The 18,658-nt window shown below is 32.3% G+C and overlaps 1 protein-coding gene and 1 long non-coding RNA gene across 2 annotated transcripts; one reads left to right on the top strand and one right to left on the bottom strand.

Annotated features, from left to right (window-relative positions):
- Window positions 1-696: 696 nt before the first annotated feature.
- On the top strand, window positions 697-3,598 carry LOC142617625 (uncharacterized). The gene is made up of 4 exons (XR_012841004.1): window positions 697-832; window positions 2,511-2,801; window positions 2,995-3,081; window positions 3,191-3,598. It is a non-coding gene; the product is annotated as an uncharacterized LOC142617625 (long non-coding RNA).
- A 10,268-nt stretch (window positions 3,599-13,866) lies between these two features.
- Window positions 13,867-17,496, bottom strand: LOC142617127 (NADH dehydrogenase [ubiquinone] 1 alpha subcomplex subunit 6). Its single transcript, XM_075789835.1, has 2 exons — window positions 17,147-17,496; window positions 13,867-14,265 (listed from the first exon to the last, which is right to left on the bottom strand). The coding sequence occupies exons 1-2, from the start codon at window positions 17,357-17,359 to the stop codon at window positions 14,080-14,082; spliced, it is 399 nt and encodes a 132-aa protein (XP_075645950.1). The 5' UTR covers window positions 17,360-17,496; the 3' UTR covers window positions 13,867-14,079.
- Between the last annotated feature and the right edge of the window lie 1,162 nt (window positions 17,497-18,658).

Below are 18,658 nucleotides of genomic sequence, written 5' to 3'. Positions count from 1 at the left end.
CCTAAGATAGCAAAATCATTAATTCGCCATTGCAACAAATTTTACTACCAAAACCTTATAAATTAACATGACAATGAATAGTATCGAACTTGCATCAACAAAATTTTAAATAAAATTATTGTTCTCTGTGTGTTTTTTTTTTAAGAAACCTTTATATTACGTTTAAATGTTAACACGTTGGTTTCTAAATCCAATATATTAAAATTTATAATATTCCTAATATTGCTCAAAAGATATACATACCATTATATTCATCAATTTCTAAGGCTACATATGATATATGTGAAATTACCATGATATGGAATCTCAAAAAATCTAGTCACAGAGTATGAGGCATGCTGTAAGGTATACAATAAATTAGGCAATTGGGAGTACAATTACACACATAATAATTTGTCACAGTAATAGATAATTTTTTTATAAGTTTTGATCTGAGTTCACTACTGGTATATATATTTTATTATCTATCATTAACAATTTGCCAATTCATTAACCAAAACGACGTCGTTTTGGTTAGTAAATGGAAAAGGTTAACAGAAGTCTAATGAAATACTTAATTAAGAAAATTTGAAATATAAAGGATTGAAATGAAAAAACTGAAACTTAGAGTACTGAAATGACAAAAGTTAAAACTCAGAGGGTCAGTTTTGAATTTAAGCCAAAACAAAACTACATCGTTTTTGAAAAATTTTCCCAACCTAAAAACTCTAACCTTAAAAACATCTCTTCCTTCTCAGTCTCACGGACTCACGCTTTCCCTCTCCCTCTCACTGCCTCACACCTCTCTCTCTCTCTCTGCTTCTTATCTCATCTTTACTCTCGGCTTCATCGGGTAAGTAAACACTGGTATTGAATCTCTCTGGTATTGTTTATTAATTAATTATTTGTGTAAAAGAAATGTTTATAGAGCTTTTAAAGTGAATACAAGCAGCCTCCATTCCTATCATGTCGATTGCACTTAAATTTGAAATCACACAGATTGCAAATAAATCTATCTAGCCGCTTTTGCTAAGGCCGGTTACAAGACAACATTGGATTGGACACAGTATCATACGTTCCATCCATTTTCACTGGGCCTTAAATCTGCCCAGGCATCAATCCATCCATCAGATAAAGGAAACTGTCCATCCCATTTTTCAGTCCAATTCATGTCACCATAAAAGACCACATTTGGAAATTTCTTAAGAAAGTTAACAGCCTCCTTTGCCTGAGCCATGCGTTCCTTACTGTGCAATTTTGTGTGTGTATACACTGGTGGATTTATGTTGTGATTATTTATTTGTGATTTTGTGTATAGTTATGTTGTGTATGTTGTGGATTTACAGAGCATTATTGTTTGTGAATTATAGTTTACAAAAATATTATTTGTGTATGTTGTGTTGATGAATTTATTTGTGGAAATATTTTGTTCTTTATTTATAGTTTTAAGAGCATTATGTTGTGTTGATGAGTATTATTTATTTGTGGAATTATTTAGTTCTTTATTTGAAACTTATTTGCTATTTGGATGTAATCATTGTAATGAACTTATTTATTTAGTTCTTCGTTTGATACTTATTTGCTATTTGGATGTAATGAACTTATTTATTTGGTTCTTTGTTTGAAACTTATTTGCTATTTGGATGTAATGAACTTATTTATTTGGTTTTGTTGAAAATTTATTATGTTAAGGATGATTATTGTGTAATGTTATTATGTTAAATTCTTTAAAAAGATGTTATATACATATATGTTTTTTAAGTAAATATATTTATTACTACTATTAGTTTGTTAGTTTTAGTATATTAAAAAAATTATTATTTATTTATATAATTTTAAAAATTGTTAATTAAATTATTTACGATATCATCAGTTCAACCACTGGTCGTTAGACTCTGGTTCGAGCAGAAAACCAATAACCAATCCCTTTTTTGGTTATTTCACTGTATCAGTTTTTAAAATCATGAGTACAAGTACTCCTCATGTAAAAAAACTGAGAAATTTAAAACTACTCCTAAAATAAATTTAAAGACATATAAGGAAATTTCACTTAGGCATTCTTATCTCTCCTTCAAATCGGAAAAAAGAAGAAGAGATTTTTCCACAATTTATACCTCAAAATTAGCCCGTTAGTCTTACACCACCAAAATTTTTGAGATGCTACCCAAAAATTAAATCATTACTAAATTTCTCATTTATCTCAAATTGTCTAATTTTAAGTTTTTTATTTTATTATTTTTTTTTAAAGCAAAACTTAAAACAACAAACTTCCCAAATTTTTAGCTTGTGGAACAGTTCAAAGAGGAATAATTATTTCCCTTAAATTTTGACCAATCCTATAAAATGACAGAGAAACAAAAGGATGGCAATAGTCAATAGGAAATTTAACAGGAAGTTTGTACTTAAGGCTAAAAAATTTAAAGTAAAACTGCTAAATTAAAGCCTCATTTTGACATGGCCAAAAATAGGGTGATCCTTATTGTAGAAGATTTTTTGTGTGTATTTATATTGATAAATAGCATGTGGAACAGTTCAAAGAGGATGAACAAATGCACGTTTAAGTATTGCAAAGGGAACGTCTGAAGCTAGCTATTACATCTCTATACACTACAAACTCAACACTTGATTCGAGTATTAGCTAGTCACTCATGGCCCTGCCTTGTGGAAGTGGGAGGAGGTGGTCAGGGGTAGTAAAGATGACCTGGTGCTTGTTCTTTCTCATACCAATGTCATTAGCTGGAGATACAAACACTGACACCATCAAACAGGAGATTCAGGAGCAATTGAAGCGCCTTAACAAGCCTGCAGTTATATCCTTTCAGGTTATTAATCACTTCAACTAATATGTTTGTGTTTTGTATAATATTTTCAGCTTTAGTCTTAGAAAAATCATTCACTTTTGTGGGTTGTGGTGCTTCATGACTCCAATGTATAATAGCAATGTAATTTTGTTACAACGTTGAGAATTTAGTCTAATATCTATTTGTGTGTGATGAGAAAATGTATTTGATACAGAGCCCGGATGGAGATATAATCGATTGCGTACCTATCGACAAACAGCCAGCTTTGGATCATCCTTTGTTAAAGAATCACACAATTCAGGTGACTAATTTAATTAACTAAATTTCATTTGGTATCACGAATAATTTGAGACTTATTGTATGTATGTTATGGGCCGGGTTTGCGTTGGTATTTATGCGGAATGCCATAGATGAGACCAAGTTCTTACCCAAAAGGGTTTTCATTCGATGAGAGCAACGGCGCGTCTTCAAACTCCAAGCCTGAAATAACTCAGCTATGGCACTTGGTTGGAAGGTGCCCAGAAGGAACCATTCCCATAAGAAGAATTAAAGAAGAAGAATTATTAAGGGCAAGATCTATAGCAAATTTTGGAAGGAAAAAATTCCCTTCCATCCCTAAATAAAGAGAAAGAGGGAAAAATAAGAAGAGGAGAATTATTTTTTTCTTCTCTTCATGTCACACCAAATGTACCTACAAGCCATATGTAATATGAAACTCTCCGATTCATTAATGAAAATAAAGAGTTATTCTATGGAGTAGTAAAACTTTGAAATTATGTAATTTAATATAGTGGAAGTTAAGATTGCAAGTTATAGTATATATGCTCATGCTTTCCTCCGTTCCAAACCAAGAGTTCTCATCCTCTTCTCCATTCATTTTATCTTCCTTGGTATGCTTTGGAGTGTGTGTCTCTTCCATTATATGTGGTGTATCCGTTTTTGGGAATGTAATTATGTAATGGCCCACCAACTTCAAAAATATGGTATTGAGCTAGTTGATTCGTGGTGAGAATGACATTTTCCAACTAGATGGTGTTATTATAATTTTCATGGACAACAAATTTTTTTTTTTGGATTATTGGAATATCTGAATGAAGGTGTTACTCAAATCCCAACATGTATGGTAGATAGCGGTAACATGACCAAAAGAATGTTAAAGAGCATGAGAATGTCCAAAGAAGTTTGGGATGAACCTGCTCATGCAGTCTATTTGTCCAACTATTGTCTCACACAAGGATTATATGAAAGATAACCCCACATAGCAAGCATGGAGCTGAAAGAATCCTACAATTTCTCACTTACATTTGTTTGGGAGTATTGCATATGTGCATGTAGTGGATAAAGAAAGGTCCAAGCTAGATAACCATAGTGAGAAGTATATGTTTATTGGTATGATCCAAGCTCTAAAGGCTATAAGTTGTGAATATCAAGTATTAGAAATTAGTTGGGATGTGGAATTGATGAAGAATGCATATGAAATTGGAGCACCCAAAAAGAAGAAAAATATCATTTTCCCCTTTATTTAATGATAGTAAGCAGATGAATGAAGTTTTAGAAGAGCTTCCATTCCACCTTCATCACTAGCACCTCTTATTTATGAATTTTCATCCTCAAGATTATCATGAGGAGGATTCTAGTGAAAGACTAAGGAAATTGAGAATTTTCAAGGAAAACTATGATTCAATGGAGAATATAGATGATCTCTCTCTCTCTCTCTCTCTCTCTCTCTCTCTCTCTCTCTCTCTCTCTCTCTCTCTCTCTCTCTCTCTCTCTCTCTCTCTATTAAGTTGTGCAAGATTTGAAAAGGAAAATTGCTAAAAAAAATTATAAAAGGTTACTAGACGTTTATTTGACCCTTCACTTTAGTCTTTGTAGTTTCAAAATTCATTGTTACGTACTTGAGTGGTGAAATCCCTCATTAGATACTAATGAGAAGGAGTGCTTAATAGAGTATAATTGGACCAAACTCAATTGGCTTAAAATTCTTGGTTATGTGGCATCCTTATATGTTATAATGTCCCCTTAATTGGAGTCTCTCCAAGGTGTTTTCTCCCTAAAACTGGTATCCAAAGTCGATGGTTTGAGGACAAATCTTTGTTAGTTTATCCCATCAAGTAGAATGAGAAAGAATCTTATATCAGCTCCATCCATGTTTGAGTAAAGGTTCTACTAGGTCTGTGTTGGTGACTCCTATAGTTATGCAAAAAAACTCCCATGTTTGCTCCACCCACGATTGGATAAAGGGTATTCTATTAGTGATAGCTGTTGATACCATATTTTTTTAGACCTTGATTAGTGTGCCAAAATGTTGATTCAGGCATTAAAAAGTGAAATCTATGCTTTTAAAACGTAAGAAAATGAAGTATTACATGAAAAAAGCTTTTTAAAAAAAAATTTACTCCAATCGAGCCTTGGGGTAATCATTCTAAAGATTTAAGAGTTCAAAATCCCAAGCTTGTCATTTTTTGCTAATTTTGACCAACGTTGACTAACCCTAATCGAGATTAGTCCAAATGTTGACATTTTGATTGAACCGTTCGATTGATATATATTTTTAGCATATTAAAGATCATAAAATCACCTTCAAAACGATAGTTTATGGGCCAAAATCGAAGTTAAAACGGATAAAATATCAAGAACACAACAAAACCCTGATTAAAAGTATTATTTTACATGTAAAACGACTGGTTTTGGAGCGTTTTCGTGCAATAAACCGTACTAATCCAGCCACAACTAGTGCAAATTGTCCAGACCAAGTTGAAGCAAGATGGTTAGCAAATTTTCAATAAAGGGTTTGAGAATAGCCTCTTCGTATTAGGAGGAAATAATTTTCCAAGAAAAGTGTTATAGAAATTTCTACACTGTATTACCTCCCTTCGAAGCGCGATATCTTGACAACGGTAGCTCCAAATTGCATGAGGTTAGAGCCTATGGAAACGAGACATTCAGATTTTTTCAGAGACACCAATTTTGAAGAAATCCTAGTCTTAAAGACCTCTAAACAGTAGCCTGAAAATAGGGTCGGAAAAAAGGATAAACCCAAAAATCAAAAAATCAAAAATTAAGGGGATGAGGATGAAAATTGGTGAGGTGGCAAGGATCCCAATGGGTAGCCGCCTCTCCTTCCACTCTTCTCTTGGAAAATCATGAAGAAAAATCTAAAAAATTCCTATCTTTCTCATTTTCTCTAGACTTTTCTCCACATCTATTTCCCCTTTCTTTCCCCTAGAATATCCCCTTAAAACCAAAAATCCTAGCCCATACTTTTCTCCATTTTCACCCTCCAAATCCCATTGGTGAGTCTTCAATTTTCTTCATAGAGCTAGGGTAGTGTAGCTACTACCCCCGCTACCTCTTTTTTTTTTTTTTCATTTTTTTTTTGTTATAAACTCTCTCTCTCTCTCTCTCTCTCTCTCTCTCTCTATATATATATATATATATATATATATATATATATATATATATATATATTTCTTTTATTTTGGATACTCTGTGCAGGGGCAGAAGGAGAGAGGGGAGCTAGGGGTGGCCACGACCCCCTTGACTTTTTGAAAATCCTCCCTCCCTCCCTCCCGTATTTTTGGCAAACGAAAAATTGAATATAAATTTCAATAATGGCCCTTATATATAATATATATATATATATATATATATATATATCTAAGAGTCTAAATCTAATTAAATTCTAAATTGGATTTCAATTAGAATCTAATTTTTCATCATGTGCCCATCTAATTTTTTAATTTTTTTTAGTAAGTGAATTATTGGGTGCAAAAACCGAAGAGTCTAAATCTAATTAAATTCTAATATATATAGATGAGTTAAAGTTACACATTTTCTAAACTATTGGATTTAAGTAGATTCAATGGTAAAAAAAAAGGCATTCATTAATGCTGATATTTTGATTGATCTCATTTATTATCCATTATTTATGATATTCCATACTTATCTCTAAACCTAAAAAAGGTATACGTATTTCTCCCTCTCTCTCTCTCCTCCATTGTAGTACATTTTTTCTAACAGATTGCTTTTCCAATATAAAATTTTATCCAATTTCCATGCCATTTAAATATTGCAATTTGAATAAAAAAATTTAAATAAATAAATAAAAGAACTTTAAAAATTGGATTCTATAATGAGAAAATGATTATTTTAAATGGCAGTAGCCAATAGGTATGAACATATGAGCATCAATTTCTTATGACTTAAGAGAGGTTATTTTGAGAAAGTATGTTTACTGCTAAAGCTTTCAAGGCATTCACACTTCTTGGATTTGTTAGGACTTAGGAAGGTAATTTTGAGGGAATATGTTTACTGCTGAATCTTGTGAGGCATTCACACTTCTTGGATTTGTTAGGACTTCTTGACTAATCAGGAAAAGATTTATTTTTTGCATTTTTTTTAAGTTATCACCAAACTTAACATCTATTGTGTATCTTTGTTTTCGTTTATTTTTAATAAAAAAATGGCAGATTGTCATGTAAAATTATGCATGATTGCCTCTTATTTGGATTGATTGGTAGAGTTTTTTTTTTTTTTTTTTTGAGAGAGTTTCAACCTATGATGTCCGCTTCTGATAATAACTCTTTATCATCAGATCAAGACACAAATAAGTTTTTGGTGTAGGCAGGGATTGAACCCCATATCTCTTATTCAATGATTGATTGGTAGAGTAGAGTTTCCTCTACTTTTCCTTCGTTTGATGAAATATACAATCATCACACCAGTGTATCACTTGGTAGAATATACATACAACTTGGCTGTGGAAGTGGAATCCTAGAGCTGTGGAAGAGAGAGAGAGAGAGAGAGAGAGAGAGAAATGCGTATAAATTTTTTGGGTTTAGAGATAAGTATGAAATGACATAAATAAGAGATAATAAATGAGAAATCAGAATATTAGCATTAATGAGTGTCTATTTTTTAACCATTGAATCTACTTAAATCCATGGTTTAGAAAAGGTGTAACTTGAACCCATCTCTCTCTCTCTCTCTCTCTCTCTCTCTATATATATATATATATAAAAAATGAGAAACTATTACATATTTTAGAAATGTATAGTTTTAAAAAGTGTAAGTTAATACCATGTATAATTTGAACATCTTTTCAAAAAAAGGTATAATTTGAATCGTGTAATTGTGATTGTTTTTAATTGTATCCGTGCATATACGCGATGTTACACACTAGTTGAGTGTAAAAATCGAAGAGTCCAAATCGAAGAGTCTAAATTTGATTTCAATTGGAATCTAATTTTGCACTACGTGTCCATCTAATTTCTTAATTCTTGTGGCAGATAAATTATTGGGTACAAAAACTAAATACTCTAAATCCTATATATATTAGTTACTGCTGAGCTCTTGTTACATCACCTCATTGCCATGTCATTGGCTGTATAATTATTATTTTTCTTATTTATTTTTTATTTCTATTTTTTTTACAAAAAATATATAAATAGATTATTGACTTTACACATTTATATTAGGTGGATTTAACATTACATATAATTTTGGTTTTACACGTTCATCTACTCTAATTTAGATGTTTATAACTAAATAATGAAATCAATGAAGAATCAAAAACAAAAAACAATGTCTATACATATCTATACTATATATAATTGTATGAGCTGGAAAATTGGCTGCCCAAGTCCACTGGAAATAGTGAAGCCCTGGCCCTTTAATTAAGCCCAAAATAATAAATTTTGTTAGAGAGTGGGAAGAAGTTTCTAATGTAAGTTTAATTTAGTTTAGGTCTAAGGTCGAAGATCCAGGCAAGGATAAAAAAAAAAAACTGCTGTAAAGAGTAGTTAATATTAATATTACCCTCGGGTCAGTTTGATGATAAGTTCTTATATAAGAGTTCTACATTTGTATAATTGGGGAGTTCCCCTCTCTTATATACTCTCTTTTGTTTGCATCCTAACCCCCCATTTGTATACTTCAAGGCTTTCCTTATGACACTTGTTCCTTCAAAACTCTGTTGAAGGTGGTAGAAGAGGCTGCTTAGCTGTGAATTTATTGTTTAGGTGTCATTTCCTTATTAATGCAGCTGATAAGATTGTTGTTATGCATTCAATGCGGAGGTACTAGGTAAGCTTTTACAGGAAACTTCTCCTAGCTGCTTTGGCCTTCTCCTATAAGGTCACTTCTTCCACTCAGGCACTCATGAAACATTGTGCACCTTCCCACCCTCTTCTCGGGTAAACCTACTTCTCGGGTTTATGGTGCTTCACAGATGAATTGATGAAGGTCATATCCTTTCTATTTTCTTAAATTCTACAGTTTTACTTTGTTCAACCTTTCATCTACTTCCACATTTCCTCTTCCATCTTAATTTTCATATAAATTTATTCTTACTTTATTTCCACCTCTCTCTCTCCTATTCCTTCCAAGTTGTCCATGACAAAAATGTCAATACTTTATCTCTTTCTCCAATTTTTGTTTCTCTTTTGGTAGATTTTTTTATTGTTCCAACCACTTTTTTTTTTTTTTCTACGAATGGTTCTTTTTGTTATTTTTGATTTAATTGTCACATCACATTTGTTTATCGTTTTGGTAAATTTATATCAATTTTTATGCATATTTAGGTAGTTTGGTATTCCAATTTCTGATCACAAGTTCTTCTTCTTTTTTATTTTTTATTTTTTTTTATTTTTTTATCCCATTGGTTTGATTTGATTTAGGTTACTAATTAGTTGTTTTGCAAGTTAGAATTTGATTTTTTATGGTGTTCAATTTAGATGTTAAACTATGAGACTTTATTTTATTTTTTAATCCTTTGGGGTTGACAAAGTACTTCTAATATAATTATTAAGTGTACTCTATAATGCCATTTATAGAGTATTCTATAATGAAAAAGTACTCTTAATAAATGTATTAGAAGTACTCTATAATGCCATTTATTTAGAGATGAGTAAAGATTAGTCAAACGAAAATAATCGGAAGGGTGACATGTTTTAGCTTTTGCAATTGTATTTCAATTATTATTATTATTTTTTAACAATGCATATATAGATATTTAATTCTTAGATTTTGCTAATAATTGTTTATTTGATAAATTGTTTTCCTAATTGGTCCAATTAATCATTGTTAGGTTTTATTAATTTTTTGGTTATGTTTTTTGGTGTTTTGGATTGTAGGGCAATAAAAAAAAAGGTTCGAGAAAGATTAATTAAAACTAAAACAATAATTTCCAAATTTTATATTCTTTTTAATGATTCACAAAATGTTAAAAAAATTTTATTAAAAAAAAAGAATATTTTCATTAACTTGCCTTTTGAATTTTAGGAAAAAATTGTATTGTTTTCATTTTAGCACGACAAATTTATATTTATGATTTATGATTGCTCTTATAATAAATAAAAATATGATTTTTCAAATTTATATTTATATTTATGATTTATGATTATTCCTATATTACATTTATGATTGTTCCAAGAATAGATAAAAATATGATTATGAAGTACATTATTTTTATTAAATTAGTCCAAATTATAAAAAAATAAATTTAACGAGACCATAATAAAATGCGCGGATTCATAGCTAGTAAAATTCTAAAATAAGAAGCCATTCCATATTTATAAAATGTATGGTTATAAAAAAGGTGTAAAATTTTTTGATACAAGATGGAATTTATACTATAACTTAATCTAAGTGTATATGTGTGTGAAGTTCCTTCCTAGAGACTTGAACCCTGTCCATTGCTCCTCACACCTCACAAGCACTTATACTTATGGAGTGACTACCGCACCAAGGGTGCGCGATGGTAAAAAAAAAAGGTGTAAGCTAATACTATGTATAATTTGAACATTTTCTCACAAAAATTTATAATTTATAATTTGAATTGTGTAATTGTGATTGTTTTTAATTGTACCCGTATATATAGACGGGTTACATACTAGTTTATATAGTTTTTTTTTTTTTTTTTTTTTGAGAAGCCAGATCACAGACCTGGGAAATTTATTCAAAAATAAACTCAATCTCAATGAACATCATGGAAAACTAGTGGGGCAATATCAGGTGGCAATTCATGCAGCCAAACCCAAACCCCATCAACTAACTTGGCCTTCTTAGCAAGAGCGTCAGCCACAGAATTACATAGACGACTAACAGAGACAAATTCCACATGCTGAAAAACAGAGGAATGACTAATGCATTTTTTTTTTTTTTTATTTCCTTTCCCTCTAATTACTCTTATGCCATACATAGTTAATTAAATTCAAGTGTGTTTAATGTATACCATACGTAATTTAATTATATTTTATTTTTATTAAATTGACTTGTATATTTTAGACATGTAAAGACTTATCTATTTATATTTTTTTGCAAAGATGTAAAGACTTATTTGATGTAAATATTTTTGTTTACCTAAGAAAATATCATATGTCAAATCAAAATTACAAATATTCCATGTATAAGCAATAAATAAATATTATATATGTGTGTGTTATTCTTTATATATATATATATATATAGAGAGAGAGAGAGAGAGAGAGAGAGAGAGAGAGACAATAAATAAATATTATATATGTGTGTGTTATTCTTTATATATATATATATATATATAGAGAGAGAGAGAGAGAGAGAGAGAGAGAGAGAGAGAGATACAGTACTTAGGTATTATTTTTTAGGTCTCCTTTTAAGATCCTGCTGTGTGGATTTTTTCTCATGTGATGGAAGTGTATTTTTAATTAAGTATTTACATAGCTAAATCTTAAGAAGAGAACCTAAGGATAATACTTAAAGTATAGTAACTAAGTTTTGTTATATATATATATAACTTGATCTCCTAAAAAAATTTTCTGGCTCTGTCATTGCAGTTATGTGAAATAGTTGATGTAAACTAGTGTGAAAGAATATTTTTCTTTCATCTCAATATAAACTGTATCATCCAATATGCTATGAAGGTAGAAAACACATGCATATAACTTATAAGCATATTTAGAATACATCACAAACCAAAAAAAGTATTTTTATATCACCTTCTTATCATCTTACCCAACATAAAGAAACAAAAACTTTACCTCTCAACTAGTCTCAGATTGTTTAATTTTCAAAGCAAAAACTAATATGAGCATAGAAGACTAAGTTTTCCGACAAAGGTAGATTAATTTATCCAGATTGATTAATTTTGAGCCTAAATTTCCATATGCTAATTGCTAACGCATTTATTAATGATTGATGCTGGAATGACATTTGTAGTGAGTAAGTTTTATTTTGTATTTGCCAATGACATGACATTAACAGATGTCTAAAAGTATTCCCATCAGCCGTTGCAAAATTATGCCATTTTAATACATCAAAAAACCTACTTTATTATTTTAATACATCATTTTAATATATACCATTTATCATATGTTCTATTCTTCAATTTTATATATCAAAATAATATATACAATACATTAAAATAATATTTACAACTCATCAAACAATCAACAACCTCCACACAGCTACCAACAACCAACAACCACCACCACACAACCACCACATCCTCCACAACCCAAAATATAATTCAAAACTAACCCATAGCCCACCAACACCAAATTGGAAGCCCCACCACCACCTCAACCACAACCCCTACAAAATTGAGCTTTTGGCCATGGGCTAGAGACAAGAACAAAAAAAAAAAAAAAAAGAAAAAAAAGAAAAAGAAAGGAGGAAACAAAATATAAAAGCAGAGAGATGGTGAACCTCAGTGGTGGTGCAGGCCTTGAAGCTTTCGGCCATGGACTTTTCAACCATCAATCAGAACTCATAGGCTAACCCACCTACTGCTGACCCATCCATCGGAACCCATAGCCTAATCCACCCGAATCCACCTACAGTCTAACCCACCCACCACTGATCCGCCCATCCGAACCCACCCATCACCGTCGGAACCGAACCCAACCAACACCATCTGAACCCACACATCATCATCTAAACCCACCCATTGCCCAACCCACTCATCAAACCACAGCCAAAGAGAGATCGGTGTGGAAGTGATGTGTTGACGTTAGCGTGGAAGAGCAATGAGGGTGAGAGAAGAAAAGATGAGAGGTTGAGAGAGAGAAGAGGATTGGGGTTTGAGAAAAAAAGAGAGGAAGAGATTGATAGAGAGATGAGAGATAAAAGGAATAAAAAAATCATTAAAATTATACATCTGTCCGTATGCTTCCATATACGTGAGTGTATTGTTCATCAATGTCAAAATATTTTGACATTTAGAACATCTCATGAGAGATGTTTTTTTGGTGTTTGGTGTGCCAAATGCCAAATATTTGGCACACCTGATGGTAATGCTCAACAAACACATGAAATTACAAGGAATGCCTATTGCAGGGTCCTTGGCGTGGATTTGAAGCAGGAAATGGCGGCGAATCCAAAGGTGTCCCGTGACCTTTGAAGGCCTCACTGACCGAGAAGATTGAGGGTTTGGTGGTGGCTGCTCCACCACAGCTGGTTGGGCAAATTTCCTTTGTTTTACCGTGATGGCTCGAGACAATTCTTCCCCATCTCTTGCATAAAGTAACTTCTCCATTTTTTCACCCAAGTGTTGCATTAAAGTAATTATGCAACATATATATTCAGAGAAACCATTAAAATAAAAGGCAATTGTGTTTAAAAGATCATAACACAGTATACAACTGGAAGAAGAAATGAAATTATATATGGGAGTCAAGTTCAACAATATTAATGGGAAGTAAAGAAGCAGAGACGTATAGGTGTATTGTATATACCCTGGTTAGTGAAGCCTACAAATTTCTAGTTAGGACTCAGGAACCTATTGCTAGTGTTCGTACAGTCGTTAAGGCTTTTCACATCCTAGTTGCCTCTTTGGTTCTTAAAGAGTATTATTATAAAATTATGCATGTCTTTGGAGTTCAGTCTCTTTTGCTTCCGTAAATTAAAATCCGAAAACATTGGTGTCATGAATGCTGCCATTGGAGATACATTCCACCCTGCTGAATCATTGTTAGACCAATTCAAGCAAACTAACGCCAACATGAAAATGCAATCATTATACCACGTGTGGATTAAGATATAAACCAATCTAACTAAATGAAAACAAAGGTACAGCATGCAGCAGTAGTAACATAACACATTGCTATTTGCCTCATCCAATAGTACTAACACCAAATTTCTTGAATTTTGAGAACAAAAACAAGGTTTCAGTAGTACTTTGGTTCCAACATACTGACCATAACAGAAGATACAAGGATCTTTATCCAAATGCAAGATACAAAACCAATTTCAAGTACATATTTATTAGGGGAGCCCACTTACACAAGCAAAGAAGGCACATCCATCCAACAGTAAAGATTCAAAAGTAGTTGCTGTTGTAGAAATTTTTGAGAAAGTTAGAGTCGCCTTGATCCTTGGTGCCCGAATCCAGCACAAGCCCTTTTTGACCCACCACATACTGGCCAATTATATGATGCCGCTGCTTAGCGTGCTCCACTATGTTGTTGAACTCTTCAACTCCCTTGAGCAGCAACATATCAATCACCTGCACATTTACTAAAAATATCAGGATGATGGGGGGAAAACTTTTTCGAGTCAGAATTTATAATATCATAAGACATCTTACCAATATATTTTTAATAATACTAAAACCACTAAAACTATTAGACTCAACATGAACGATTTATTTTACAAGTGCATGAACCATGAATGACTCATTTCTCTATAACAAGGTGAAAACTTGGTTCAAGGAACATTTAAACCAGAAAATTCCCCTTAATCTGGCAGTAACTAGATTTCTTAAACTTAAGGAAAAGTCCATACGATACATGAATAGACGCTAGTTTAAGAGACAAATTGATTACGACAACACATCAAACTCCATCCACTTCAAGGCTATACAGTCACAAGAACCATCGCAACAGCAACAGATCTATTCAAATGAAAATATTTCTCTCACTAAAACTTCAAACAAATAGCTGAAATAAAATCTATTACCGGAGCTTCCAATAATGAATTAACACAGACAAGTAACATCCAACTCATGCTCAAATTGTCCACTACAAGCTTGATATTTATGACCAAAGTCATACTCTTTGTTACCCCCTTAATTGACATGCCCCTTTTTACTACTTCTACTAATGTTATTTTAGGTCTTCCTCTACCTTTTTTGTTCGCTTGACTTGCATCAACTCACTCTCCCTCACTGATGTATTAATCATTTAATTGCTCTCCTCTACACATGATCAAACTATCTCAAATGATCCCCCTCATTTGATCTCAAACGATCTCCCTCATCATTTCATCATAAGGGGGCCCACCCCCACAAATTTCCTCTCTTTGAATCTTATATTTCTATTCATTTTCACTTATCCGTCTTAAAATTCTCATCTTAACATGAGATTTCAGCTACACAAAAAGCCCTAAAGGACAGCCTTCCAAATTTGTAAACTTTTATGATGATTAAACCTTCCTTGCCAACACTCCAGGAGCTGAATCACAGTTTTTGGCAGGACCCAAGATATCCCAAACAAAGCAAATGCAAAAGATCAGATATTTATGGCCACTGAACAATGATGCAAAAGATACCCAGCAGATTTCCCACTGTTTTTCACATGCAATACTGATCAGTAATTATGATATTTCACTACTGCAGATTTCCCACTATTTTTACACATGCAATACTGATCAGTAATTATGATATTTCACTACTGAAGATTATACACTATCAGTATTATACCCAATGCTGTTGTCCAGGTGAAAAAAGGGAAATCTTGTTTGGCACCTTTAAACCCCATGTACTCAGTTAAGGTTTAATCTTTTTTGTGGTGCATATCGAAACACCACAATACAATCTGACTTCAAATCAGTCATTTTTTGTTGCCTTCCAAGACGCTCACTCCTCACATCGGGTAGTAGGCTAGTTAGCAACTTAGCGTACAAGTAGTCAAAAAGATGCCCCATTGATTCTGATTCCCAATCTTGTAGTTGTGAAGGATTAATAAATTAATGATTCCAATACCACATTGCACTATCAATTGAGTTGCCTAAATACAAGGCAATTGAAGTTATAAAAAATGGATATGTACAGCATTAGCCTACTAGGAATCTAAGGATAGGTCCTCAAGAGAGAGCAGATGTGATACTTTCAGCTTTAAGTTCTATAAACCAGCTTATTACAAAAATCCATATGCAAACTTCAAGTCTCTAGAAAGCTAGAAATGTTACTAGGCCCTCCACACATTAAAATCGGGACATAGCGCAAATCTCAATTGATTAAGGATGCTTATTACAATCCAAACAATCCCCATTGACATTATCATAAGCCTTCTCCTAACAAAACATCCATACCATAGCTTTTATAACCACTCACCACTGACATATAAATGACAATCAAACAAAGAAATCAAGAAAGAGAAAAATTCAAACCTTGCCTAATCTTTGGGCATATCAGCCTCAATATTTGATCATAAATGTTTGGTTATGCAAACCTAGGCATCATCAAGTAAAGTTCCTGGATTCCCTAAAACATGTACAAAACGTAAAAGAAATACAGCACAACGATGTAAACAAAGCCAATCAATTTAATTAGGTTTAAAAACCTTCAACATAAAAGATGTACAATCACAACAGGTCTATACTTAGCTAGCATGAATTCTGAATGTAAGTGCGACTTAATTAGTTTGAAGAAATCCAATATTTCAATTTCGCTAAAAGCTAACATTGTTTATTTGATTTGTAACTCAACACGGCCCAAAACATAGGACCATTCAAACAGAAATCTCCTAAAAGACGATTTCAGCCAGATAACCAAGACTGCTTCAGCAGTTCCTTAAGTACAGTACATTAAGTTTTCCAATTAAATTCAAACACTTAGCCAAATTGAATTCAATTCGGGAACCTAACATACTACACCTAATGAAATCTAAAATAGAATGTAACTCGGTAGGTGCCCAAAACATGAGACCATAACATGGGTTTCAGCTAAATACCCAATTCTTCTACTGCAGTTTCCTTAGATGCAATACATTATGTAAATTCAAACACACGTTTGTATTGACCATACTGTCTAGTCTTTTCCAAGAACAATTAAATTCAATCAATTATGTGTTTGAATTTAATTGAAAAACCTAATGTACTGTAACTAAGAAGCACGGACACAGACACGGGTATGACACGAGTAATTTTTGAAAAATTATAATATAAAATGGCTGATAGGACACCGATATGACACTGATACAACACAGGTACAACAACGATATGTCTGAGACTTCATAGTTTATACCTAAAATTCATACTAATTACCAAACAGCCATTTACCAATCACATTGGCTAAATTCACAATAATGTTAACGAATAATCTAGAAAGATCTGGAAATGAAGAGAGAGAGAGAGAGAGAGAGAGAGAGAGAGAGAGAGAGCTAGACCTTGATGTTGGTGATGTGAGAATTCTTGCGAATCTGAGCGGCGACGGAGGAGCGGAGCTCGGAGACGGTAGCGACTTCGTCGAGGTTGTAGATGTCGATGATGGATGGGATGGATCGGCACGCTGTTCTGAAGAAATCGATAACTCGGTGCCTCGCTTCCTCCAAACTCGCTGAGTTCGGTGGTACTTTCACGGCCCGCCGTGTAAACGACATTTTTTTCTTGCTCTGAGTCAACTCGTTCGAGCTCACGCAACAACACCACAGCAATAGTAGTAGCTTTGTAGAGTTTTTGTATTTGTGATTGAATTGATTGTCAATAAACAAAACAAAAGAGATTAAGAGAGGTTGTAACGACGCCGTTTTTTAGGTAGTTGATGGTGTATGGGAGAGAGAGAGAGAGAGAGAGAGAGAGAGCCCATGGGCCTAGGGTTGGAACTTGGTGGAAAAGTTGTGGAATTGAGAAAGGAACGTGTGTTTCAATTGTGTAAACCCATGGTTTTGTTGGGCCTCTAATAGACTTTAAAAAGCCTAAAATAAATAAATTTGATTTTAAAAAATTAAAATTTCATTTGCTTATATTAATATATATATATTTTTTGAAAAAAAATTTCATCCACTTAAATTTTGATGTTTCCAAATAAGAGATTTGAGGCTCGAATAAGTGGTATTGGCTTGATGATAAAAAGTAATTATTATGGAATAGACTTTATAAGCTAAAATTCTCTTTATATATATATATATATATATATATATATATATATATATATATAAAGTCAAATGAAACCCTATCATCATCTTTCTTGTTCCAACTTTATTTTATTTTTTGATAATATATTTTTTCAACTTTCAACTTGTAAACAAGGTGATAAATTAACATGTTATATTTCTATATATTAATATAAGTATTTACTAACATTATATTTTGGATAAAAAATGTTCCCATGTTTTATACATGAATTTTTGAACAGAAGACATTGATAATGATAAAATTTAATAGAAAGTTCTTTCAAAATAATTTACTAAAAAATTTACTAGAAGTTTGATACCTCAACTAGCTCCTTTTGATATTTCCAATAGAATTTAGCGTTCAAATTCCCCTCATCCCATTGTAATTGTCTAATTGTAATAAATAATTAAAAAACCTCAAACCAATTAACTGCTAAGATTACATTTTTATATCTTTTTATCCATGTAATAGTTATTGGCTTTTTTATTTATTTTAAATAGACATTAATGATAATTTCAATAGGCATGTTAGGTCATGGATTAAAAGAGATTCATCGAAATAGGTTGGTAGGGAACATTCTTCAAAAAAAACAAAACTTTAAATACTGTGTCATCATCATGTTTTTATTATTGTTATTGTTCTTGTTGTTGTCTTTGTTCGAAAACCTTAAGTTTTAAGAAAAAATCAAAATGTCCCATACATGATGCTGGATACTTTTAAGAGGGATTGGAATTGGCATAATGTTATTTAAGGCAACCAAAAAATTGGCCAACGACGATTCTAAT

The sequence above is a fragment of the Castanea sativa genome, chromosome 11 (genome assembly GCF_040712315.1).
Source record: "Castanea sativa cultivar Marrone di Chiusa Pesio chromosome 11, ASM4071231v1".
Taxonomy (NCBI): domain Eukaryota; kingdom Viridiplantae; phylum Streptophyta; class Magnoliopsida; order Fagales; family Fagaceae; genus Castanea; species Castanea sativa.
Note: the sequence above shows the minus strand (reverse complement) of the source record. Positions and strands in the feature narration are given on the sequence as shown.

Excerpts from the sequence above, each read along its gene's own strand:
- LOC142617127 (XM_075789835.1), bottom strand. The coding sequence starts at position 17,359 with ATGTCGTTTACACGGCGGGCCGTGAAAGTACCACCGAACTCAGCGAGT. Across the intron at positions 14,266-17,146 it reads CTCACATCACCAACATCAAG|GTGATTGATATGTTGCTGCT; the intron begins GTCTAGCTCTCT and ends GTAAATGTGCAG.